Source organism: Bos javanicus, chromosome 12, assembly GCF_032452875.1.
Source record: "Bos javanicus breed banteng chromosome 12, ARS-OSU_banteng_1.0, whole genome shotgun sequence".
NCBI lineage: Eukaryota > Metazoa > Chordata > Mammalia > Artiodactyla > Bovidae > Bos > Bos javanicus.
This window is the reverse complement of record NC_083879.1, coordinates 21131949-21159906: the sequence shown is the minus strand read 5'-3', so window position 1 is coordinate 21159906 and position 27958 is coordinate 21131949. Positions and strand designations below refer to the sequence as shown.

The window sequence follows — 27958 nt, the reverse complement described above, 5'->3', positions numbered from 1 at the left end:
ATATTGGTTGAAGAAACATCTATTACCGGAAGTAATTCACTATAGCTTGGCTGCCCTTGGAAAACATGCTGGATTTAAGCCATGCCAATAGAAAAGCTTACATGGAAACTAATGAAATAAAGAGAGCAAGCCAGAAAACCAGAACCTTCTGTTTACCAGTCAACCCTCAGTTTTGCTTTTGTGGGAGAGAAGTCAGGTAAGATAATAGCTGAAATGAAAGTCTTTTCTAAAATTTTTTTAAGAATTCATTAATTTGCAAAAAGATACTGAAATTCATAAGAATCCTGAACTAAGGCTAACATAACATGTAGACCTTCCACCAAAAACCATTCTGTAAAGCAAGCATGCTATGTAAAATTAATCCCTGCAAAAAAAAGTCTGAAAAGGTTAGCAGAATCCAGTATTTTTACTAGCCAGCACTCTCCCAAGGACTTATATCTGTAATAAAATGAATGAAATCAGCATTTTCTGACTCACACAGCTTTTCATGAATGAGTACTTAAGTGTGAAGATGGATTAACTCTCTGATCTCATTTTAATGAGTTTCTCTTTGTCTTTGAGGGACTACACTGCACAGATGCTCAATCACTCTACACTAGAGTCATTTAAATCAATCCATATAAGAGTTTGGAGAACTGCGCTGACTTGCACTTACTTAGTTATACTAAATTGGCCAAAATTTAAAGTCAGAGAATAATTTAAATTATGTAAAGTTACCTCTTCCATCCAGTCGGCTGCTAATTCCTGCCAATTTTCCTTAGTGGAACTAAAGTCTTCTCTCTGCTGCCTACACTGCTCTTCCATCCAATACACTGCTAAACCCTGTCAGTCCTACCTCCTTAATGTAACTAACACCCGTTAGTTGTCTCTATACTATCTATAATATCGGCTTGGTCACACTTGCATTGATACCCTCAAGAAACTCCTCCCTGGTCTCCTCCTGTTTCACCCTTCTCTAATCCCTTCAACCGGGCACTGAAGTCAACTTTCTAAAATGCAAATCCAATTATGTCACAACCTTCAAAGATGTGGCGATCAAGTCCGGTTCTATGGTCTAACAGGTCTTCCAGGATCTGACCCCCGTCCGTTTCGCTGGTCCATCTGTCCAATACCCTACCAAACTGTTCTTAGTCTTCTAACTCACTAACCTGAAAGGATGGTGAATTAAATACAGGCTTACCAGGTTTCTATTCTGCCAAGAAAAAAAACATTTCAAACAAAAGCAAAATCTACATTTTGCGAACGCTTTCATTTTACAAAAAGAGCATGATCTTAGAATTCTAAAATCTGAATAAATTTAATTTTAGAAACAAAAAGCACATTATATTGTCCTTTTAAAAAAACTTTCACTGCACTCTGTTGAAAACTCTCGTGTGAACTCATTCAATGAAACTGACCTCATTCATCAGATCTTTATGCCCCTGAGGGTGCTGACCCTCTGCTGAAGCCTGTCTTTCTCCCCCAACCCCTGCCACCTGTACAACTAGTACTCATCTTTATATTGCACTTATAAGGCAGTCTTTTTCAAATTTTAATGTGCATACAAATAACCTGGCAGTTTTGTAAAATGCAGATTCTGGTCACAAAGATTTTGTGCTAGAAGATTACAGCTTTAGGTTTTACACTGAAGTCTATAATCCACTTTGTGTTCATTTTTGTATGTGTATGAGGCATGGAAAGTTCCTTTTTTTCGTATGCAGGTATCAACTGTTAGAGCACCTTTTCCTGAAAAAAGAATCCTTCTTCCACCAAACTGCCTTTGCTCCTTTGCTAAAAATCAATTAGCTCAATTAGCCATGTATGTGTGTGGGTCTCTTTCTGAACTCCATCCTGTTTGTTCCATTGATCTATTTGTCTAGACCAAGTTACCTCACATGGTCTTAAAGGCTCATGATCCAAAAACAAAAGTATGCCGTGCAAAGAAAGGCCCTGGAATGTTCCAGACCTCCCTGATGTTTACCTGTGTTTTCTTTCTCCTGCTGTACTCTATCCATCAAAGCCTTAAGTAAGTATACTTAGTGAGTCCTTTCAATTAACTGACCCTGGGTAACTGCTGCAATGATTTTGCTGTCTGTAATCAAGAAGACAGAACACAAAGCCGAAGAACTGGCTGTATTCCATCCGGCCTAAACGGGTCAAGGTCAGTTAGCTCTTTGCCCCTCTCTTCTGGGAATGTCACTTCCCAAGTTTTACTGCTTATGCCCTACAGGTCTGTTTTGATAATAACCAGTTAATGATGGCCAGATGTTATCTCAGATAACAAAGGATAATCATAAAAGAACGAAGTTTTCGGTCTAAAGCATGCTTATAGTCAGAGTATGTGAGTGTAAATGTGCATGCATGAATGTGAATGTGAAGACTGCTGAAGCTAACCGACCCATGGACCTGAACATGAGCAAAACCCAGCAAAAGCCAAACTCTTTCAAGAAATAGCAACAACTACCCAACAGACAATTGTCAGGCTCCTTGATAGAAACAAAGGTGGGCATCCAGCACTTTGCAGAAAAGAAGGAGAAACTTCTGGTGAGAATCCTTTCCATTAAGAGTTAAGCCAGATTAAAATGTACAAGGGAACTTTCAGAGTCTGAGAAGAGAGTTCCACTCTGGCACTGCCCAGATATGGGGACCCTAGCAGAGAAATGGAGAGCAGTGGTATGGTTACGGTAAGGTAAAATGTGAAAGTGAAAGTGAGTGTTAGTCGCTCAGTCACGTCCAACTCTTTTCCACCCCATGGACTGCAGACCACCAGACTCCTCTGTTCATGGGATTCTCCAGGCAAGAACACTGGAGTGGGTTGCTCTGCCCTCCTCCAGGGGATCTTCCCAAACTAGGAATCAAACCAGGGTCTCCTGCACTGCAGGCAGATTCTTTACCATCTGAGATCAGCTAGCTAAAAGTAGTAGAAGGGATAATAATAACGGTTCAGAATTAAATGCATGTGTGTCCTCAGTCATGTCCAACTCTTTGTGACCCCATGGACTGCAGCCCAAGAGATTCCTCCGAATAAATGGATTCCCTACAAATTCATATATTGAAATCCTCATCTTCACTGTGATGGTGTTAGGAGGTGGGAGTAATTAGGTCATGCAGGTGGTGCACTCAGGAATGGGGTTAGTACCCTTTTAAGAAACACCAGGGACACCATCTTTCTCTCTCCCGAACTAAGAGACAAACACCCTGAGCACCTTCTATGGAAGACACATTGTGACTTGCATCCTTCTTTTATTTTTTTGAAAAAGAGACAGATATTACTAGAGACTTATTTTTTATCACTCTGCATTTTTAAATTTTTGTTTTAGACACACCTCAGGGCATGCAGGATCCTAGTTTCCTGACCAGGGATCAAATCTGAGCCTTTTGCAGTGAAAGCTCAGAGTCTTAACCATTGGACCACCAGGGAAGTCCCCCTTCACTTCTTAATCCTCACAAACATTCAGAGGAGGTCCTATTTTTGTTTCCATTTCAGATATGAGGAACTGTGTTTCCCTTTGGAGGGAAAAAGCCAGGAGTTACCCTCAGGCAGTCTGACTCCCAAGTATTTTCTCCTGGAGAATTCCATGGACAGAGGAGCCTGGCGAGCTAGGCTCCACGGCGGTCCCATCGGACACGACTGAGCGATTAACACTTTCACTTACCCACCACACTATTCCTGAGGTCGTCTGACCACTCAGAAAGAGAAATAAAACAGACTATGAGAGCAGCAGGAGAAATAAACCTAGATTTAGACAACAATGGAAGACAGGAACCCAAGAAAATGGCTGACAGGCATTTACAGCACCTTGCACAGGGCATTACTCAGGTCTGGATCTGATACATCTAATACGCTTAGAGGTACAGCAGACAAAAAAACATGCTGCTCTGTGAAATTCCCTCAGTTACACAAAGCTGCTGTTCTTACAGGCTGGCATGGAAAATGATGATCACTTCATAATTTATCTCTCAACTCTTCTTATGCCATTGAAAAGGATTAGGGCTTCCTGTCGGGGTAACTATATATATTTCCCTACCGTCTCCTCCAACTCTGCTTTTTTAGTGTGGAAGAAACCCACTTAATCCAAACACAACACACTTGATTGTGTTGATCAGTACATAAACATTTTAGAAAAAAAGTCCTCCTTGCTCTAAAGTTATTTTTTTTGGTACCGAACACGTGAGAAACATCAGCCTTTTCCTCTCTGATGATGCTAAAAGGTATTGTAAATTTACAAAAGTTTAATTGACCCTTACCTGGATCCATGATATTTTAAATATCTTTGTTCATTATGAGGCCAAAGTATTACATTTCCTTCATTTTGAAAAGCACGTAGAGTGCTTATCACAGAACAAGATCAGTACTAGAAACACAAAAAGGGGTCCAGCCCACAGAGAGGGTTTTCATTCTTTTTTTTTTTTAATGTGGATCATTAAAAAAAAAAAAAAACACTTTTTATTTTGTACTGGGTACACGCGTTCAATCCCTGGGTGGGGAAGATCCCCTGGAGAAGGAAATGGCAACCCACTCCGGTGTTCTAGCCTGGAAAACCCATAGACAGAGGAGCCTGGCATGCTGCAGTCCATGGGGTAGCAAAGAATTGGACACTGACTTAGCAACTGAACAACACAGCAGCCAAGCCAGAGACTGGAATACAATGGCTATAAAACTCAGGCTTAAACTCTTAATCACTCCACGCACACACAGAGGGGCCAAGTCCACCAGCTCCCCTCTTACAGCCGGTGGACAGCTCCTGAAGTAGAGGTGGGCAAGACCAGCGCTGGACAAAGAGCCACCCTGGAGCTTCTGCCTGGGTGCCAGACCAGGCAGCTACTCGGGGGAAGGGAAACTACCCCAGTAGGCTCAGAGCTGCCAAAGCAACACAAAAGGAAGACTGTTCTGCAACAAAGCAGGGCTCTGCCCTGCAGCTGTGTCCCTCTGCCCACAGCTCCAGCCTTACCCCACACAGGCTATCAGGACTCCGAGCTGCTGCTGAGAAGTTACAAGCATCTAACTTTTCCCCCTATTTTTTGCTGGTAATGAAAAGAACTGAACAATGACCTACAGAGTCTCTGACAAAGCAGATTTCAGTTACCAACATGGAATAAACTAGACCTCACTTGGCAGATGAGCAGAGAAGCTAACAAATTAGAGAGATTCATATGTTTAAGAGGCACATTCTGAACAGTTAGGGTAAAGGCAAGAAACAAGACAACTTTACAAATTTTGAAATTTACGTTCTCAGGGAGATTCAAAACACTGAATCTCTAATAAAATGAAAGGCAAATGAAAAAAGAATAGAAACTAGTATTTGAAGGTAAAAGTGAAACTGGTGGCCGGAAGAACAGAGGCACTGAAATGCAGACTGGCTACCGCAGAAAACCACTCTGGAGCCTGTGAAGATCTGTTCAGTGAAAGCTCCCAGAACTCACAGGAAAACAGTGACCAAGCGGAAACTATCAGTGAAAAAAGACAGCACCTCCACAACGGATCCAATGTGTGTATTACAGGCATTTCAGAAAGAGAAAATAAAACAGAAGGGAAAAATAACAAGTAAAGGAGAAGTAGTAATTAAATAAATAATGGGAGAAAGAAACAACTTACAAATGAGTTTTTCAGACTAAAAGGATCTACTCAGAACTTGACAGGATTAATCATAAAAGATCCACACATTCCCCAAATTTCTCAATGTCAGGAGGAGAAAAATTCAATAAAATCTGAACCTCCACCAAGATTTTTAAAAAATAAAAAAGAGGGGAAAATTAATTTTTAAAAAAGCAAGATAAAAATACAAAAGAGGAACTTCCCTGGCAGATGAGTGGTTAGGACTCTCTGCTTTCACTGCCATGGGTGGGCATGTGTTTGATCTCTGGTTGGGAAACTAAGATTCTTGCATGCTGCAAAGTGCAGCCCAAAACAAACAAACAAACAAACATACCACTAAACACCAAATAAAATAAAAACTGAAAAAGGAATATGAATGAGATGGACATTGGACTTCTCAGCTGCCATACTGGCTGTGAAAGACAAAGGAGTAAGATTTCCAGAACTTAGAAGGAAAAAGACTGTGGTCTAAGAATTTGAAAATTTTAATTATTATGAAAATAATTATTTTATTTTATTATTAAATTATAATATTGTACCTATCATTAATTATAAAGCAGAAGAAAGCTATTAATGGACATAAAAGGACTCAAAAATATACTTTCCACATATCTTTTCAGGGAAAAAAAAATCTTAAGGGAGTATAGAAATCTTAAGTGCAGGCATACAGAAGTATAAAAGAAGTAGTAGTGAGCAGTAAAACTAATGAAACTAGAGTGGTCTAAATTATGTATGCTAATTGTTAACATCATGAGAGAAATAATCAACAAGGATGCTGAAGGAGCAAATTATTTAAAAAAAAAGTGTGGACAAACATTTCTAATTATTTCAACAAAATTCATGGGTGAGAGGAAGGAAGGAAAGAATGTGCTGAAGCATATGTTTTAAGGGAATCCACAGATACTGCTCCAATGATACTTACAAACTTTAAAAGTACCCACAATTAGAACAAAAACTGGACATAACACTCCCAGTTAAAAGGAGTATTGTTTTTCTTTTTTTTAAATTGAAATATGTTGATTGGTGGCTCAGATGGTAAAGAATTTGCTTGCAATGCAGGAGAACAGGATTCAATCCCTGGGTCAGGAAGATCCCCTGGAGAAGGGAATGGCAACCCATTCCAGTATTCTTGCCTGGAGAATCCCATGGACAGAGGAGCCTGGCAGGCTACAGTCCATGAGGTCCCAAAGAGTCAGACACAAATGATCCATTAACACACACACACTTTCCAATAGTTGATTTACAATGTTTCAGGTGTATAGCAAAGTGATTCTGTTATACACATATATATTCTTTTCCAAATTCATTTCCATTATAGGTTATTACAAGATATTGAATATAGCTCAGAAATTCCATTTGTAGACATTTATTCTCCATTCACATTTATAAAAGAAATTATACATGGAAAGCATGAATTAATTCAAGACAGTTCCCTCAGTTTAGGATGATGTGAGCTGCAAAATTTCCAGTAGTCATGTATGGATGTGAGAGTGGACCATAAAGAAAGCTGAGCGCCGAAAAATTGATGCTTTTGAATTGTGGTGTTGGAGAAGACTCTTGAGAGTCCCTTGGAGTGCAAGGAGATCAAACCAGTCAATCCTAAAGGAAATCAGTCCTGAATATGCATTGGAAGGACTGGTGCTGAAGCTGAAGCTCCAATACTTTGGCCACCTGATGCAACGGTGAAGGTGATTCATTTGAAAAGACCCTGATGCTGGGAAAGACTGAAGACAGGAGGAGAAGGGGACGACAGAAGATGAGATGGCTGGATGGCATCACCGACTCGATGGACACAGAGTTTGAGCAAGCTCCGGGAGTTGGTGATGGACAGGGAAGCCTGGCATGCTGCAGTTCATGGGGTTGCAAAGAGTCAAACACGACTGAGTGCCTGAACTGAACCGAACTAAGCTGCAAATAACAGAATACCCAATCAAAGAGATTTAAACAAAAAGACTAGAAGGCAGGCAGTTCCAGGTTGATTCAATAGCTCAAATAAATCCTTAGTGGCCAGGCTTCATATTTCCACCCTATCACCTTCACTGTGCTAGTGAAATCATGACAGGTGAATACAAGGCTGAGAAGACTGTGTATATTAAAAGATCTTAACTATACTAAAATCAGAAGAAAATAAGAGTTAAGAAAAATCTCTTAATACTGGTTGTTTCAAGATGGTGGGATCCTGCTTTACAGACTTTTGTACTTTCCATATATTTTAAAGAATGTAATATGTGCATAAACTGAATATATATATATATATATATATAAAGAAAAAGAGAAGAACTACTGAAGAAAAGGGCTCAATACTCCTTGGCCATAATGGCATAAGTATGTTCTCCTTGCTTTCCAAATAGAACTCTTTTAAAGTGATGTGTTGTGTGTAAGAATTTTCTAATTCTCCACTACGCACACAATAGTTTTATATAAAAAGCTTGTTATGTTGTTAATGATTATCCTCTATGTAGTGTGTAACATCTGTACAGAATGTAACAGTTCCCTTTCACATGCCTTTATCTCATGACACTGACTACAAACTTTACAGATAAACACAGAATAGTAAGAATAGCTAAAGAGAGCATTTGCCATGAGGAATCCCATCATTCAAGAGCCTTTCCGAAAATCATGTTAAATTGGGAAATTTAAATACAATCTACCCCCAATTCATCTCATATTTCATAAAGACAACATTAAAACAAATTCATGATTAGACTGCATCAGTTTTCAAGGGGCTCCAATTCTTTTAGGTATTGCATTAATACCAGTAACGATCTGTGCTCCTAAAGCTACTGTAGAGAAAATAAGCATCTAGACCAAAGCAGGCTAAGAGAAGCCTACACAATCCATTTGGTGTGTGTCAGTTACTTCCCAGCCTAGAGAATCACTTAATCAGCTAACTTCATAGGCATTTTCCAAGACTGCTTCTCCATAGCTTAAAACTACAAATGTGAATTTCAGAATTTCAACTTCAAAACCAAAGAATACATGAGAAATACTCTAGAGAAAGTCCTAATCTGATACACAAGGAAACTGTCAAGGCATGGTTTAAAACCATCAAAATGGATCACAGCGGGGACCTTCATCAGTCTAGTGGTTAAGACTCGCCTTCCAACGCAGGGGGTGCAGGTTCTATCCCTGGCAGAGGAACTCAGATTGTAGTCAAAATGTTAAAAAAAAAAAAAAAAATCACAGTTATAAACAGAAAAGTTCCACTGGGCACACAAAGATGTCGTTTGAAGAGGGCTAAACTCTGCAAAGAATTTATCCTGCTGCTCTATCTCTAGTGATGAGCTATTTTTAAAATGCTGGTCAGTCAGTTTCTTAGGTCCTTTTTAGACATTACAAAGCCTCAAGGAAGAAAATTCCATTCAGTTAAATCATGACAGAGTAAAGCAGGCACGTGCCCTTCATCTGGTCCATCAAGTAAGGTCATCCTGTCTCCTCTTCTCCAACCACAAGGAATGGAATTTAATTTTTGCCTTTTTGGTTATTGTTGTCTTCAGTAACGTGACAGGAGGCACTGAAGACAGGAATGTGGAAACACCAAACTGTGAACCAAAACTTCACTGAAATAGAAATTGTTGTTAGGCCGGTTTCATTTTATTTTAGGTCCTGCCGCATTCTGCACATAAATTATGAAATGCAGTATACTTCATATATAAAATTAAACAAACTATCAATATCTGCAATTTACAACAACAACAACAACGATTTCACTGTCCATCAATATTAATGGTTGGAGCCACTGGAGAGGAGCCTTTGGAGCAGAGAAAGAGGAAGGAGCAATTTAATGAGCCTTGCATGTCAGAAGACGCTTCGTGTATCTCTGTCTTCCTTCCACAGAGCAAGGCTGTCACAAGTACTTGTCAAGAACAAGAGAAGATCTGGGTTGTACTGTGGAAGAATTTTATGTTCTAAAGACAAACTCAGGTCTCATTCCATCACTTACTTAGGAGTTGGAGATTTTCAAGTGAAATTCTAGAATATTCTTTCCCCTTCAGCATCTGTCTCCCTGCAGACTCTCCCCAGAAGGCTGCTGGTGGGAGCAGGTCTGAGGTAGTGGCCAGGGGACTCTGGGTCCCCCAGCTAGGACTGAAGAATTCACTAATTCTTAGCAAGGTATGACAGTGCTGATCCAAAGGAAGGAACTGGCTGGAGGGCTAAGTGTTAAATGCTGCATCAGGTGAAAATTCCCTCCGTTGATACCAGTTTCCTTTCCGAAGTTCTGGCTGCACCTCACCATGCGCTGTCAGCATTCTGCCCTCAGCCAGGGCTGGCCATACCCTGCCTGAGTTGCCTCATCCTGGCTGAATTCCACAGGATTTTGGTTGGCCTCGATAATATTTGTGCTTAGCTCTCAAGTCCAGAGATACTTATCCTATAAGTGACTGACATTTTTGTACTGAAATTCTGAAGTCCTCCAAACTGAGGAATATTTTAAATGAATCTTACTGAAGAATAGGTACCAAACATGAGTGGCGGCTGCCATGGGTGGGGTAAAACAATTTTGCTTTGTATGTCATAAATATCTTTGCCTTTTTTTTTTTTTAAGGACAGATGACTACTTTTAAGATAAACATACATTTTTTTCTTTTATTACATAAGTGAAAGTCACTCAGTTGTGTCCAACTCTGTGGCCCCATGGACTGTGGCCCGACACTTTCCTCTGTCCATGGGATTCTTCAGGCAAGAGTACTGGAGCGGGTTGCCATGCCCTCCTCCAGGGGATCTTCCCGACTCAGGGATCGAATCCAGGTCACCTCTCACTACCTCTGCCATCATCACACAGGTCAGTCATCATCATCTCTCCTATTGCGATCTGGCCCCCAGCTTCTGTCCACACTTAGCCCCACCCAGAACCTAGTTATCACTTACACAACAGCCGTTGATACTATTAAAACAAGTCAAATCTCGTCCCTCCTCTGCTCAAAGCTCTGCAATGGCTCCCATTTTACCACAGTTAAAAGTCAACATCTTCTCAATGGTCCACAATGCAATCTTTCACCCTTTGACAGTCCCCAGCCACATCTCTTAGCACTCTCCTTCCTGCCACACTGAAATTGAAAAGTGAAAGTGTTAGTTGCCCAGTCACGTCTGACTCTTGGCGACTGACTCGTAGCCTGCCAGGCTCCTCTGTCCATGGGATTCTCCAGGCAAGAGTACTGGAGTAGGTAGCCACTCCCTTCTCCAGGGGGTCTTCCCCATCCAGGGGTCAAACCCGGGTCTCCTACATTGCAGGCGGATTCTTTACCATTTTTTACTGTCTGAGCCACCAGGAAAACCAACACTGACCACTGCCCTAGGGCCTTTGCACCAACTGTTCCCTCTGCCAAGAAGACTCACTTCCAGATGGCCCCATGGCTAACCTCCTCATCTTTCCAGTCTTGATTCAAATCCTGCCTTCTCAGTGAGGACCATCCTCACCATTCATTTATAAAAAAGTGGAAATATCAACTCCCTCCCTGCCCCTACATCTGCATTCCCAGTCCTTTTATTCTGCTCTGGGTTTTTTTCCCCACAGTGCTTATCACTTTGCAACACTGTCTTTACTTACCTATTACGATCATTGTTCCTTTCTCCCCCAAAATAGTATCCCCTCCCTAGAATAGTGCCTAATACAATCAAGAACTCAACTAATATTTGTTGAACACCAGTGGAATTAAAACAAGCAGAATGGCGGATTCATTTTTATATTTGGCAAAACTAATACAATATTGTAAAGTTTAAAAATAAAATAAAATTTAAAAAAAAAAACAAAAAACAAGCAGAATGAAGGCGGCCTAAGGCCGTTGTTCAAGATTCAAGATCCCAGCACGTAAGATTCCTGCCACTCCCAGCAATGAATGGAACATGACAAGCAAATCAAGAGTCTTAAAAGTGGAAGAGTGATGGCTCACACCACAGTTCTTGGGAACAGAGAATAACAATCAGGCAAGACCTGAAATACAGGGTTAGAGTATCTGTGATGAAATCTGAACTCCTGCTTTTAGCAAATTCATCCTATCAGAACCCAGCAGTAATCTGTCCACAGCTACCCCAAGAAAGGCAGGTGCCTGGAGTAGTCTCTGATTAAATGAATCAATTTCACTTCTGTTGGTGTCTCCCAACCTGATCCTTGCTCTAATCCTTCGTCCCTAATTACGCTATCTCAAAATGGGGTTCAGCCACTTCAAAGACTGCTCTTGAAAGGAATATGAGGTGACAGTGAGAGCATAGTCTTCTAATTATTTCTGTTTATTCTACCCTTTATTTTAAAAGCATGGGGTGGGAGGTGAAAAAATTACTTCTCTACATTAAACAAGGGTCCATTCCTTTACGAAGAGTTGCCTATAAAACTGCCTGTTGTGGAAAGACAGAAATGATGACAAGATTGGGAGGACAGAAACCAGAGTATATCCTGAATTTCTAGAGGGGATGAGAAATAAGATAGCTTCCAAATGTCTGCAGGATGTGCATTCTGACCTGTGGCATGCTGGAGAGAGAAGTGGCTTCACTGATGAGACTAGATGAGTTCTATAGGTTAAACCACAGGGACTTCCTTGGCAATGCAGTGGTTAAGACTGTGCTGCTAATGCAGGGGGCACAGGTTTGATCCCTGGTCAGGGAACTAAGATCCCACGTGCCATGCAGCACAGTCAAAAGATAAAGCATAAAGTAAAATAACTTTTTAAAGAAAAGATTAAACCACGAACACCTATTGAGAGGTTACTGTGTAAAAAAAAAAAATCTACAACCAAGGAAAGTAACAGGTGGTTACTGAAAAATGGGTGGAAAGACTTTTAAAAATATCCTGAACTCTTAGGCAGAATTCTAGGAGCTTGAATTAACTCACTGAATCTTCATGAAGACCCCCAGGATTAGATGCTATAATCATACCCATTTTACAGATGAGGAAAGTAAGGCCAGTATGCTTTCGCCTTCCACTCATTCTCCCTGCTCCCCACCAACCCCATCCACCCCCTGACCCTTCCATCTTTCTAGTATAGCTCTGACTTACACTATCCATTCACTTGGCTCGCCCAGGACTATCCTGGTGTATGCCTGTGGTCCTGGCCTAAAAAAACTACTAACCCTTTTCTTTTTTTCAATTGTAAGGAAAACATACAACATGCGGTGGGATGGGAGAGGGGAGGGAGGCTCAAGACAGAGGGGATCTATATACACAATTACAGATTCCAGTTGCTGCATACTGCAGAAATCAACACAACATTGTAAAGCAATTATCTTCCAATTAAAAAAATTTTTTTAATTTACCATCTTAACTATTTTTAAGTGTACCCTTACTTTTAAAAGTGTTGCAATTTAGAGACTTCCCTGGCAGTTCAGTGGCTAGGATTCTGAGCTTTAATGAGGGTGCAGGTTCAATCCCTCGTTGGGGAACTAAGATCCCACAAGCCGTGCTGTTGGCCGGAAGTGTTGCAATTTGGATCACTTTTCTCTACTTTAACTTCTCTGCTGTAACTGGTTACCTTGGTGCCTCTGTGAGCTTTGGAAGAATGGTATGTCCTGTGTTTTTATGCTCACAGCCCAGCACAGTACTAAGCATATTGTTCACAATGTTTAGTAAATGAACAAATGAATGAACGTTACCCTAAAATTCCTACTGGTTAATTTTCTTTTTTTTTTTTTCCTACTGGTTAATTTTCATGTTACTGACTTCCCCCAGGTTTAGAATTTAAAACTTGGAAGCTTTCCAGGTGGCACTAGTGGTAAAGAACCTACCCGCCAGGAGACATAAGAACTGTGGGTTCAATCCCCTGGGTTCGGAAGATCCCCTGGAGGAGGGAGAGGGGCATGGCAACCCACTCCAGTATTCTTGCCTGGAGAATCCCATGGACAGAAGAGCCTGAAGGGCTACAGTCAGATACGACTGAAGTGACTTAGCATATACGTAGGGCAGCTTAGCTGTTGCACAGCTGTCTCTGGAACCAACCAGTGGTCTATAGCTTTGGTCCCCAACCATTTTGGCACTAAGGACTGGTTTCAGTTCAGTTCAGTTCAGGAACTGGTTTAGTGGAAGACAATTTTCCCACAGACAGCGGGGTGGTGTGGTGGTTTCAGGATGAAACCAGCGTGTTACACTCCTTGTGAACTTTATTTCTATTCTTATTACATCAGTTCCACCTCAGGTCATCAGGCATTAGATCCTGGAGGCCAGGAACCCCTGAGCTACAGGATACTGTAAATGTGTGCTTGTTGGCCAGGAAAGAACAATCATTTACCCACCAGAGGGCTATCATGGGAGCAGTGGCTGCAAGACAGTGGGTGTGGGCTTATGCAGATTTAGACAGATTCACAAGACTGAAATAAGGAGCAATAATTAAAATGCCGGGCTGGATGAAGCACAAGCTGGAATCAAGATTGCTATGAGAAATATCAATAACCTCAGATATGCAGATGACACCAACCTTATGGCAGAGAGTGAAGAGGAACTAAAAAGCCTCTTGATGAAAGTGAAAGAGGAGAGTGAAAAAGCTGGCTTAGAGTTCAACATTCAGAAAACTAAGATCATGGCATCTGGTCCCATCACTTCATGGGAAATAGATGGGGAAACAGTGGAAACAGTGTCAGACTTTATTTCTGGGGGCTCCAAAATCACTGCAGATGGTGACTGCAGCCATGAAACTAAAAGATGTCTGCTCCTTGGAAGAAAAGCTATGACCAACCTAGACAGCATATTAAAAAGCAGAGACATTCCTTTGCCGACTGTCAACTACAAACTGGCACTTACCAAGAGCACTGCCAACGACTGAACTACAAAGGCATTTGCCATCTGCCTCTACGGAGATTGAATCCCAAGCTTTTAGAGCTATTGACCTTCAACAACCCCTGAGGGAGTTCAGGGTGGAGTGAGGCACTCTGTGCTACAGGGAATCTGGTGGGACAGGTCTTTAGATAGTTGCATGCTTTTAGGAACAGATTTTGTGACCTCAATCCTCGCATTTCCTCATATCTCAGTTCAGTTCAGTAACTCAGTCATGTCTGACTCTTTGCGACCCCATGGACTGCAGCACATCAGGCCTCCCTGTCCATCACCACCTCCTGGAGTTTACTCAAAATCATGTCCATTGAGTTGGTGATGACATACAATCATCTCATCCTCTGTCATCCCCTTCTCCTCCCGCCTTCAATCTTTCCCAGCATCAGGGTCTTTCTTTTCAAATGAGTCAGATCTTCGCATCAGGTGGCCAAAGTATTGGAGTTTCAGCTTCAGCATCAGTCCTTCCAGTGAACACTCAGGACTGATTTCCTTTAGGATGGACTAGTGGGAGATATCTCCTTGCAGTCCAAGGGACTCTCAAGAGTCTTCTCCAACACCACAGTTCAAAAGCATCAATTCTTTGGCGCTTACCTTTCTTTATAGTCCAACTCCATACATGACTACTGGAAAAACCATAGCCTTGACTAGACGGATCTCTGTTGGCAAAGTAACGTCTGTGTTTTTTAATATGCTGTCTAGGCTGGTCATAACTTTCCTGCCAAGGAGTAAGCATCTTTTAATTTCATGGCTCATGTCTAGAGAAGCGCTAAATCCCTTCATGGTGACATCAGATCCTCAAGACTAACAAAAAAACCTTTCGTAAAATGAGTGCTTCATGGTATTAAACTCCCCCTTCACCAAAACCTTAATTATTGACTTTCCCCCGCTGCCACTTTGGAGCAGTCTCTCAGAGCTATCTGAGATGCTGCCTCACAGGCTGCAGTCTTCATTTTGCCCCAAATAAAACTTAACTCGCAACTCTCAAGTTGTACGTCTTTTTAGTAAACACACCAAAGCTATGGTTTTTCCAGTAGTCACGTATAGATGTACGTATTGGACCATAAAGAAAGATGATGTTTTTGAACTGTGGTGTTGGAGAAGACTCTTGGGAGTCCTTGGAGTGCAAGGAGATCAAACCAGTCAATCCTAAAGGAAATCAGTCCTGAATATGCATTGGAAGGACTTCTGCTGAAGCTGAAGCTCCAATACTTCGGTCACGTGATGTGAAGAACTGACTCATTGGAAGAGACCGTGATGCTGGGAAAGATTAACGGCAGGAGGAGAAGGGGACGACAGAAGATGAGATGGTTGGATGGCATCACCGACTCAGTGGACATGAGTTTGAGCAACCTCCGGGAGCTGGTGAAGGACAGGGAAGCCTGGCATTCTGCAGTCCATGGGGCCACAAAGAGTCGGACACGACTGAGTGACTGAGCGACTGAACTGAATTAAAACAAAGAAACTAACTAAAGAAGAAGGGACTGGGAACTCAGAGAGGAATGTTAAGTGCTCCACTTAAACATCCTTTTACAATTCAAATACCATCTTCAAGGAGGCAAATACTACAAAAGCCCCACACAGCTAGCATGTGGCCTCCTGGAGTGGGGAGAAAGCACGGCATAAATGTGTTTGGGGTTAATCCTACGGCTAGTGAAACAGGAAATAATAATGACGTACAATTTCAATGCAATTTTATAAACCTAAAATGCACTGTTTTATATGAAGCTAAATAACCCATCATTCTCGTTCTCTCTCGCCACCCGCCCCCCTGCCGCTGCCACACTCTTAGCTTTCCATATCTAATTAAATTGAGCAAAAAGATAAAATTAAGAAAAAAGGATCAAGGGAAGTCTGTTTTTTTTGTTGTTGTTGTTGATTTAAAAACAGAAAATTCTACTGTATTACTAACTGGGGCAGTTTCATCATCATCGTATTAATGTTGAAGCTCTTTTTTTTTTCTTTTAACCCCTCCACCCAAGATTTAGAGTCACTGGTACCACGTAGTCACTCTAGAACTGATCTAATCTCTGTATTTTTTTCTAATAGCAATTGCCCTGTGTGCCTGAGGGAACACAAAAGGACGGGCCTAACCACCATCACACCATGTACTTTAAAACTTTCACGCAGAGAGTTGAGGCAGCACCCACTTTATTATTTGCAACTCTGTTGAAGATATAAAGTCCACAGACCCTTCAATTCAAAGTAGTCTTAAATAAAACTGAGTCGCTCAATTGCATCCAACTCCGTGCGGATGACTATGGACTGTAGCCCGCCAGGCTCCTCTGTCCATGGGATTTCCCAGGCAAGAATATCGGACTGGGTAGAATTTCCTCCTCTGGAGAATCTCCCCGACCCAGGGATCGAACCCAGGCCTCCTGCTTTGTAGGCAGATTCCTAACCATCTGAGCCACCAGGGAAGTCTCAATAATAATAAGATCCCTTTAATTCTTATACACTTAATGAAGAGAGTATTTTCATGCTATTAATTACTTGTACTGAACATGACCACCTCCCCTCCCCAACCTATCAAAGGCAACTGTCTGGCTCAGTGAGGCTTCTGTTAGGGCAGAATTGGAGTGGGCGGGGAGGGGGGCAAGGTAAGGAGCATAGGATTTCGCAGTAGGAATTCCAGGCTTTATTCTGAGAAAAGGTCCTTTTGTAAATCCCTTTAACTTCAGTAAACATACTGAAGCCAATGGGACTTGCTCATCGAGTTTTACATGGAAAGCAAGTTCTGGGGGAGTTCCCTGGCGGTGCAGTAGCTCAGCTGGTAAAGAATCCGCCTCCAATACAGGAGACCTGGGTTTGATCCCTGGGTTGGGAAGATCCCCTGGAGAAGGAAAAGCTACCCACTCCAGTATTCTGGCCTGGAGAATTCCGTTGACTATCCCGCAGGGTTGCAAAGAGTCAGATATGACCACACGACTTTCACTTTTAGAGCTGCTCGCTTTCACTGCCCAGGTTCGATCCCTGGTTGGGGAACTAAGCTCCCACAAGCCACATGACACAGTCAGGGGGCGGGGGGAGCAGGGAAGGAAGTTAGGATCTGACAGGATGAGGATAGGAGGGAGGCCTGGTACAGAGGGAAGTGGGAAAGAGGGGCAGCGGGAATCACAGAAGGAGGTGGGTAAGCGTGTGCCAACCTCCCCGCCTTGGCAGGTGAGAGGGCGGAGGCTTCTCTCCGCCTCCCGTTTAGGATTCTGGGGAAAGACTGCCCCGCAGGCCACCCCACCAAACCAGGGTCAGTCAGCAAAGTCAACTTTGCTAGAGCAAAGGCAAACAGAACAACGGCCAGCATTTAACTTTCACCTGACTTTTGTTTCCAGAAGACCCAGAAAATCCTGCCTGGGCGGATGTGGGATGGAAATTAAGACGCGGGTTGGGGTGGACAGAAGGCCGCCGGAGCACCTGGGAAGGTGGTGTCAGCCTGCTAGGCTGTGAGCTGGACGAAGAACATGGCAGAGACCCAGCGGGGAAACATGCCTGCAAGAGCCAAAGTGCAGCGGAGCCCGCCAAGAGCCCCACCAGGCGTGACGGAGCATGACAAGCAAAACAGGAGTTCCACCAGCAAGAGTTTTCCGCGGCCGACTCCAGGGAGGGACGCCACCCTCGGCCACCTCCAGCCCAGGCGATGGGCCAGGGCAGCTGCTCCAGGGCACAGCCAGAAAGGGTCCAGAGGTCACCAGGTGGGTCTACACATCCCCTCCACCCCCACCTCCACCTCACCAGATGCCATCTTGGAGAGAAATGCAGAGGGAGGGGAAATACAAGAATCAAAACACTTCACATGTCTCAAAGTGAGCCTTTACCTAAATGCTACTAAAATTGTTACATCACACTAACTGCAGTGGATTGAACCATGGTTAAACTCCTCCCCCATTTCTGGACCGGGAGGGGGCTTGTAAGGGCGATTATTACAGACTATTAGAAACAAGGAACCATTCTCTCTGCCTGTGTGTATTGAAAGTCACCACTGTTTTTTCTCATCCTTATTTTGATTACCCACAATAGGATGTTGTTGTTGTTGTTCAGTCGCTCAGTCCTGTCTGACTCTTTGTGACCCCATGGACTGCAGCACGCCAGGCTTCCCTGTCCTTTGCTATCTCCTGGAGCGTGCTCAAACTCATGTCCATTGAGTAGGTGATGCCATCCAACCATCTCATCCTCTCCCGTCCCCTTCTCCTCCTGCCTTAAGTCTTTCCCAGCATCAGGGTCTTTTCTAATGAGTCAGGTCTTTGCATCAGGTGGCCAAAGTATTGGAGCTTCAGCTTCAGCAGCAGTCCTTTCAATGAACACGCAGGACTGATTTCCTTTACGACTGACTGGTTTGATCTCCTTGCAGTCCAAGGGTCTCTCAAGAGTCTTCAACACCACAGTTCAAAAGCATCAGCTTCCTTTATGGTCCAACTCTCACATTCTATGGAAAAACCATAGAACGAATGGTTTTTGAAATTTTTGTTTAATGAATTTTTAAATAAAATTTTAAAATGGTTTGTTTAATGAAAACAGTCCCCAGTCCTATTAGAGGGAACTGAGCTCCTTATTTAATTTTGGAAGGGCCAGAAGGAGAATCTCTACTAAAGCAAACTCTCTGCTGGAGTTCTTTCTTTGCCTGCTTTTGGAAGAAGTGGGTCTTGTGAGGAAGGAAGGAACTGACAGGGTTGAGAGAGAGAATGAATGTCAGCAAGACAAAGCGCAGTAACGTTTGCTTTTGCGCGCTTGGAGCTCTGCTGCTCACCATCCCAGGTCATGTTTTGAGAGGCCAAAGGCATCACTTATTTTGTTTGCTTCTCTAGTCTGATGGAAGGTGCAGACGTTCCAGCAGTCTAGATGACAGGAACGGGGCACAGCTCCTTCCTTTCCACCACGCCCTCTCCTAGGATCACAGTGGCCACGGGCTGGGAGGAGCCTTCCTTGTTTTGTGCTGGCAAACCTCCCACCTTCTAGAACTGGGATGTTCTGTGTTCAGGGAAATTCCAGCAACGTTCTGTGAGAATATGGGTTAATTAGTCACAGGCTGATGCGACATACTCACAGTGTGGGTTGGGCGTATGTCATGAATGACGGGGACAGACAGGCAGGTTCCTTTCATACAAGACAGTCAGGCGGTGTTATGCTCCATTTCCACATCCATCGACCATGTCAAGATCCATTAATGATTTGTAAATCATGAGGCTCTTCAAATTATGAAGCTCTTCAAAATTAGGGGCCAGGTGATTCCACTGACTATGTCCACTGGTTCCTTCATTCACCCATCCGCTTACACAGGCACTGAAGTAACCTTTTGTTTTTAAAGTAATATTTATTTGGCTGCGCTGGGTCTGAGAGGCGGCACATGGGGTCTAGTTCCCTGACCAGGGATTGAACCCGGGGCCCCCTGTATTGGGAACATTAAGTCCTAGCCCCTGAACCATCAGGGGAACCCCTCATTGAACTGACCTGACTGACGCACACTGTGGGACTACACGGTGATGCAACGAGATACAGTCCTTGCCCTCGGGAAGCCCGGAGGCCAGCAGCAGAGCACCGTACTGCTGAGCCTTAGTTTATTATCAGTGCCACTGGTACTAACTAGTCTTAGAAACAGGCCATCTGTTGGCCTAGAGCACACTGCTAATAAGCCCAGCGTAATAAGACACTGCTGGCACACAGTCCACGTGCTCAAAAAGAATGTTAATTATCTTTCATATCCTCTCTTTACTGATACTGTCAAGGAAGCGCTGCCAAAACGTAGCACTAAGCCCAAGTGGCCTGAGGACAAGACAAAATTCTGTTGAGTTCATGAAGTGCTTGTCACTTGGATTTAAGAGGCACCACAAACTCTTACATCAGCTGAGGTATGACTGCTCTCTTCACAGGTGTTGGAGTGCTACAGTCAGTACAAAGACTGCTGACTAATGGCAGGAGACACTATCATTAAACAGAAACACATGGGCAGCTTCAGCCTTTATCATCCAATTTCCTTAACACAAAGAGCAAAGCACGTTTTCTATTTAACAACTAGAGAATTGAGAAAAATAAAACCAAGCAATCAAGCAAGTTAGCATGGAAAATGGAAGGCCTAGAAAGCTGGCCTACATCTCAAACATATCAGGCTCTGAACACATTTCTCGAGATTTCTTGAGATTCAATCCACCATTCGATGAAAACAGCAGGAGGGATTTTCTGCCTCCTCTCAGATTCTAGGAGAAACGTTTGTCTTATCTTACTCCATCCTGAGAAATTTAAGGACCTGAAAAGTCTGCTTATTTATGAGAAAACAGGATGCACTATGGGGAAAGGAAGGAAGAGTAGAAAGAAGAGGAACTCCATTTAGCTTCCTGGCTAAATGATGGACATCACAATAGTAAAGAACTCTAAGGGGGACTTCCCTGGTCGTCGAGTAGTTAAGACTACACGCTTCCACTGCAGGGGGCGGTTCGATCCCTGGTTGGGGAACTAAGATCCTGCATGCCGTGGGACATGGCCAAAAAACAAAAATTGATGCCAAAAAAAAAAAAATCCATGGTAAACAAAAAATTTTAAAAAATGAAAACATAAAAAGAACTCTGCCCTTGGACTTCAAGAGTATAGGGGGTTGTGGAAAAAGATGTCCTTTCTGTTAATGTAATGTACCTTCCCACTCAGCCGATAGCATAGCTAAAGAGTTCCTGTTATAAAATGCATCCCTGATACTATAAATAGGAATTTATTGTTATATAAATTAAAACCTAACTAAATTAGAGTTTTTTAAAAATACACCAAAAGCCTCATAGAAATTTCCTTTATAACAAACACTTTCTTCATAGAGTTAGAATGAGCAAAAGGAGGAGGATTTTCAAAATATTTATGAAAAATCATCACAAAATCTTAAAGGTACCTATCCACACACTGTTGGTGGGAACATAAACTGGTACACCACCATGTAAAACAGTACGGAGGTTCCTCAAAAAACCAGAAATAACTGCCATCTAATCCAGCAATCCCACTCTTGGGTGTACTACTGCTACTGCTAAGTCACTTCAGTCGTGTCCAACTCTGTGCGACCCCATAGATGGCAGCCCACCAGGCTCCCCGTCCCTGGGATTCTCCAGGCAAGAACACTGGAGTGGGTTGCCATTTCCTTCTCCAGTGCAGGAAAGTGAAAAGTGAAAGTGAAGTCGCTGAGTCGTGTCCGACTCTTAGCAACCCCATGGGATGCAGCCTACCAGGCTCCTCCGTCCATGGGATTTTCCAGGCAAGAGTACTGGAGTGGGTTGCCACTGCCTTCTCCGGAATAAAATGGAAACCATTAATTAAAAAAGATGCATCATGTATCCTCAATGTTCATAGCAGTATTATTTACAATTACCAACATATGGAAGCAACCTAAGTGTCTATCAACAGATGAATGGGTCATGATGGTACACATACACAATGGGGTACTACTCAGTCCTTAAAAAGAATGAACTTTTGCCATTTGCAGCAATGGGGGGACACCTGGAGGTGAATGCTTAGTGAATTAAGTAGACATAGAAAGACAAATACTGTATGTTACTACTCATGTGTGAAATGTGAAAAATAAAATAAAAAATAGAAACAGACTCATAGAGAACAAACTAGTGGTTGTGGGGAGGTGCCTGTGGGCAAGAGAGTCAGGAACAAAGAGGTACCAACTACTCTGTATAAAAGAAATAATCTACAAGGATATATTGTACAGCAGAGTGAATAGTGTCAGTATTTTATAACATTAAATGATATATAATTGATAAAAATTTTGAATCATGTTGTACACCTGATTTATACAATATTGAATAATACATTATTCAATACAACACTGAAAATCAACTACATACAATATATTATATACAAAATTAACTAATAAGATATTGAAAATCAACTATACCTCAATTTTTAAAAAAAAAGTACCTGTTCCCAAACAAATCTTTTTATCTTTAGCAAATTTAGTGGAATGTGAAGTCAACAAATGCCTGTTATTCAATATATATGCAAGTCATTTCTTACACATTTCTTAAGATATCCATCTAGATTAACGTAAATCACTTTATCCATTAAAACAAAAACATAAGTACGTGCCAGACACTGTTATAGAAGCTCATCTTATAGTTCCCCTATGAAGCGCTGTAAGAGTCATCCGGGTGTTCCCAAAGCCCCCAATGCTCCTCCTCCCAAGCACGTGGTAGGATGCTCTTCCCAGCCTCTTTAAATTTAGGCATGACCATGAGACTTGCTTTGACTGATGAGATGTTAAGTGGAAGTGAGGTGGCTCACTTCTGGGAAGAGGTTTTTAAAAGCCAGTGCAGGATCTGCCAAGTCCCCGCCTCGACGCGGTGAGTGGCACTGTCCAAGTTAGTGGATGGAGGCTTTGTTAGCCAACCCAACTCTGTTTGCAGAGCCCGCAGTGAAACATGAAGTGAAAGTCACTCAGTCCTGTCCGACTCTTTGCGACCCCGTGGACTACATACAGTCCATGGGATTCTCCAGGCCAATACTGGAGTGGGTAGCCTTTCCCTTCTCCAGGGGATCTTCCCAACCCAGGGATCAACAGCTCTCAATAGCCATGAACCATGAGTGAGAAATAAATCTTTGTGGCATAGGCCTCTGAGATTTGGAGGTTGTGTGTCACTGCAATATAATCTAGCCTATTCTGTCCTATACAAGGTAATTGAAAGATACATACTATGTCTTTTCCGATATTGTATCATTCGGGTTGTTCACTAATCCAGGCCGTTTTCTCCCTACCACATCGTTTGCCCCCTTCTGCTCCCCCATAACTTCCAGAAGACAAGCCATAAAAATCACTATTAGCATTTTTATAGAATTTAAAATGCTTACATTCCTTTTTTTTTTAATCCTGCTTTAAAAAGTCTCTACTGGTTTTCAAAAAACGTTAATTCATCCTTGCAAAATATGTACACACACACAAAAGTAATTCACTCTTGCAAAAAAATTCAAATAATATCTACACATAGAAAGTCTACATATAAAAAGTAAAAAATCGTCAGACCTCTTACTCCAATTCTTTTGTATACATATATAGATTTATTTTAAAGGGAGAGGTATCACAAAAATAGTATACATGTTAAATACTTTATTACTTATATAGTAATAGTGGTTACTATTACTACTTAATAGTCCACAGACAACTTTTCAGTTAAATAATTACATTGTATGGCCATCACATAATTTATTTAAACATGTCCCTACTGATGAACATCTTGGCTTGTTCCACATTTATATTTAATTGCAATGCCACAATTAACATCTTTGTAAAATCATGTCATTATCTCAAGAAGGGGTCCTGCTAAGTCAGCGGGTACGTACATTTCACATTTTGACAGATAACACCAAACTGCTCTCTGAAACAATGGTATCAATCTAACACTACTGCCAATAGTACATAAAAGTGCTTTTTCTCCCCAGAATCTGGGTGAAACTGGTTATTATCAGTTTTTTTAAGTATTTGCCAAGCTGGGGATCAAAGACATAGTGATTCAGTATTTCTTTTCATTTGCATTGCTTTTTTTCCCAACTTTTTCAGACTATTTGCTTCAGAGAAATGGCTGCTTTTCCATATTTTTTCATTTTCTAATAAGGTGAATTTTTATTATTTACTTGTAGAAGCTTTTATCTATTATGAATATTAAGACTTTTTCATCTATACTGCAAATATTTTCTCTAAGCCTCCATTTATGGATGCTTCAACACATTGATTTAAGTTAATATAATTAAACTTGTAAAAATTCCCCATTATAGTATCTGGGTTTCAAGATATAGTCCTTTACATTAATTCCAAGCTTAATAGGTTAAACACAAGAACATTGCCACAAAGAATAAATTAATAAATGAATCCTCTATAAATCCACCTTGAACTTACTTTATCCTTTTAAATAAATGTACATATGACCTTTCTGAGTGCTGATGCTTAAATAACATAAACCCACCCATAAGCAACTAGCACAGTGTCTAGTATGCAGTAGGCTTTCAATTAATGTTCATTTATTTTATTTTTCCTGAGTCTTATTAGTTTAGGGGCAAAATAGTCCTCTTAAAATAATCTGAATTATCTTGAGAGGATTCCAATTGTGTTGAGAATTCCAATTGTGTTCAGCATGCCAACCTGCCCCACCAAAAAACTGCATTTCCCAGCCTCATGTACAGCTGGGGGCGACAGTATGATACAGTTCTGGTTAATGAGATGCAAGCAGAAGTCACTGAACTGAGTTTCCAGGAAGCTCTTTGAAAGAGAACAGGCACAGCTGGTACATGCCTTTTTGCCATCTGCCCTCCTCCTCCTTCTTGCCTGGAAGGCAGACGCAATGCTGGCTGGAGAGCAGCCATCTTGAGACTTCGAAGTGACAAGATGACTAAAGATGGCCGAATGGAAAGGCAGAGGCCTGGGTCTTTGATGGCTTTGACCAATCCTGAAATGCCCACTTCTGGACTTCTCACATTAATAACAAGAGGAAAATAACCCCTTTATTTGTTTGAGACTATTAATGAGTCACATTTTCTGTTATTTGCAGCAGGTTTTCTGTTAATACCCAAACTACATGTCATGGTGAAGCCAAATATCTTCATATAGATCTTAAAATACTCTACATTTTCATGGCTCCAGATAGTCTCCTGAAGAACAGCTATGCTGGTTTGAAGGGAAGTTCTCCACTCACATGTTTATTTAATTTTAAAAGGAGAAATCAAATCATTAAGCACTTCAAACAGAAGTCCAAGAGGACCCTTAAGGAGAAGTTGATAATCACCAACATATGGTGTCACCCTGTGCTAATCCTGGTGTTCAGTTACCCTTATCAGGACATCACACAGCTCATTCTAGTTGTGAAATAAAGTTTTAAGGACAAAAAGCTTTCCAATGGTGGGGGGGGATCATACAATGAAGATATTCTTAATAATTATACAAAACTGAATTTTAATTTTTGTCATTAGTAATTCTCAAGAATTTGGGTTCACTTGTAGTTTTAAGTGAAATCAAGAATTAAGAAAATATTCTGGAAGGTGCCCAGTGAAAATCCCACCACTCTCCAAGATCAGATTCTTCAACGTACTATATTTTACTAGATTAGGAAGGCAAAGAACAAGCTGAGGGAACTCAGCCACTCTGCTAAAGAACTGGTCCTATTTTTAGTCCGCTCACTTCAGCTGGCCAGCCCTCCAGCCCCAAGGAAGGAGCCAAAGGGCCAAGAGAAGAGCAGGTTCCGCCCCACACAGAGGTCCTTAGCAACATGGCCGTCACTTCCGCCTGAGAAAGAAGGGGAGGAGGCAGACACACACCACAGTCTCCAGGAGGCAGGGGACTCAGTCACCGCTTCCACCAGGAAAACCTTTCTTTTCTTTTTGTAAGATAATTTTATTTTTCACTGTCTTTTTTCAATTTTTTTTTTTTTTTTTACAGTATCTCCTTATCAGTTATCTGTTTAAAATACAGCACTGTGTACATGTGCATCCCAAACTCCCAGTCTATCCTTCCCACAACTATTCACCACTAATAACTGTAAGTTCATTCAAGAATCATTTTCTTTTCAAAAATACCCAATCTTCCTCCATCAAAGTGTCTTTCACATGACATTAAATATGCTTTAACTGAATTCTTCAACTATGAATAAGCTCCTTTCCTCAGATTAGACACTGCCCAGTTTGGCTCTGCAATAAGAAGGAATATACCTCAGGCCACTGATCACTCTCTCTACCCTCTCTACCCATAAGGGGAAGAGAAGATGAGGGAAGAGCGGGATTGGACACAAAAGAAAGTCCAAGGACAGTCTGTAAATGGTAGCGCAAAGAACATCATGAATACGGTCAGCCATACCTTTCCACGTTAACAAATGTCAATACTGCTTCCAAAGCCAGCCAGCCAGCCCCTACTCCCATTCAGTCCAATAGGCTGGTCAATGATTATTTTAATTCCTTTACAGATGAACAGTATCACTTCTCAGAATTTAACACAATTTTTTAAATACCTATCTACAAACTCAGGCAGAGTATAAAAAAACATTTTGAAATGTATATATGCAAAACAGTAAAAAAAAAATTTTTTTTACTTCAATTGTAAAAGTTGTTAATTTATAAATAAAGTTTCAATTATGTCAGCCAAGGTAAGAAGGCAGATTACAATATCCATAAGAATTTCAAAGCAGTATTTGTCACAAGTAATCAACCACAAAATAACTAGGAACTATCTAAAATGCATTTCAAACAAAAATACCTAAATTTGGTAATCCAGTTCCCTCCCAACCGGGAGGCAGGGCTGTTGACAGAGAAGCTGCACATGGAACAGGAAGAGCCCTGGATGAGGAACCAGAGCACACGTTTCAATTCTCCCGGCTTCAACAGAGAAGTCAGCCGTCTAACGATGATCATTCTATTTAAAGATCTGTGAGTCTCAGTTTCCTTGCCTGTAAAAGGGCAATAAGGATACCAATATCAGGATGTTCTCAATAAGGGAAATTTATTCTCAGGTAATAAGAAGTCAAGTAGCAGGCCTGCTCCAGGGTTGGTTCATTTGGTAGCTGGTTCTCTCCATCTTTCTCTTCCATCATATTCAGCATCCAGCGTATTTTCAGGCTACCTCTGCTTGTAGTCTCGAAACTGCTAAAACAGCTCCAAGTGGTCACATCCAGTCCAGACAAGTAGCAGAAAAACTGAGCTCATTTCTTCCCTGTGTGTGTGTGGAGCGAGGCAGGTGGGGAAGGGAGGGGCCTTCTGCCAGCAGACCTTCCCTCTCACATCACTGGCCAGAAATGGGTCACATGCCTCTTTCTAAACCAATCCCTGGCAAAGGCAAGGAACTTCTCATAACAGGCTTAAACTGATCAAAATTTAGTTCGGAGTCACAGTGGGGTAGGGGTGAGCACCTGCGCAAAACTGGGGTTCCATCAGCAAGAAAAAATGAAGTAGACAACTAGGCAGATAATCAAATGTCAGGAATCCCGTACTTCACAAGTACTGTAGGAAGGATCAAGTGATAAAGCATGAAAAAACTGTACAGTATAATATGCTTTTTAAAGAATTATTCATTCAAGGAGAATGTTGTGTATTGAGGAAGCAGAGTTCCCCAAAATCTCAGATGAAATATATTCACTCAAAATACAGGGTATTCTTTTTTAAAAAAGTCACTACACAGCAAACAATGACCACAGGGCTTCCCAGGTGACTCAGTAGTAAAGAACCTGCCTGCAAATGCAGGAAACAAGAGTTCCATCCCTGGATCAGTAAAATCCCCTTGAGAAGGAAATGGCAACCCCCTCTAGTATTCTTGCCTGGGAAATCCCATGGACAGAGGAGCCTGGCGGGCTACAGTTCATAGAGGGGCAAAAGAGTCCAACACAACTTAGCAACTAAACAACAACAAATAATGACCACCATTCACATAATAAAATGTGAGGTCTTGAACTACTATGAATACATATACATATTCCAAATACCTGCAGATTGTCAATACGAAGCATCAGCAGTAGGTTTTACAGCCTATATATATATATACTTCTATAGTTAGTATTTTCTGAGCTCCTGCTGTGTACCAGGTACTACTCTAAGCACTAGGGATAACACAGCAAACAAAGCAAAATTCCTACCTTGTCCATACTTAACTATTTCTTAACACAAGCATTCTTCATCATGAACATATGAAATTA

At 41.7% G+C, this 27958-nt stretch overlaps 1 protein-coding gene across 2 annotated transcripts in view; it reads right to left on the bottom strand.

The window, feature by feature from the left end:
• WDFY2 (WD repeat and FYVE domain containing 2) overlaps nucleotides 1-27958 on the bottom strand; it is a 192597-nt gene that overhangs the window by 136546 nt on the left and 28093 nt on the right. Inside the window, exon 2 of one of the 2 annotated variants that reach the window (XM_061434675.1) lies at nucleotides 26530-26719. The exons of the other annotated variant lie outside the window; for it this stretch is intronic. Coding sequence (XP_061290659.1) covers nucleotides 26530-26684 — 155 coding nt within the window. The 5' untranslated portion in view covers nucleotides 26685-26719. The remainder of the gene's footprint in view (nucleotides 1-26529; nucleotides 26720-27958) is intronic. 2 annotated transcript variants of the gene reach the window in all.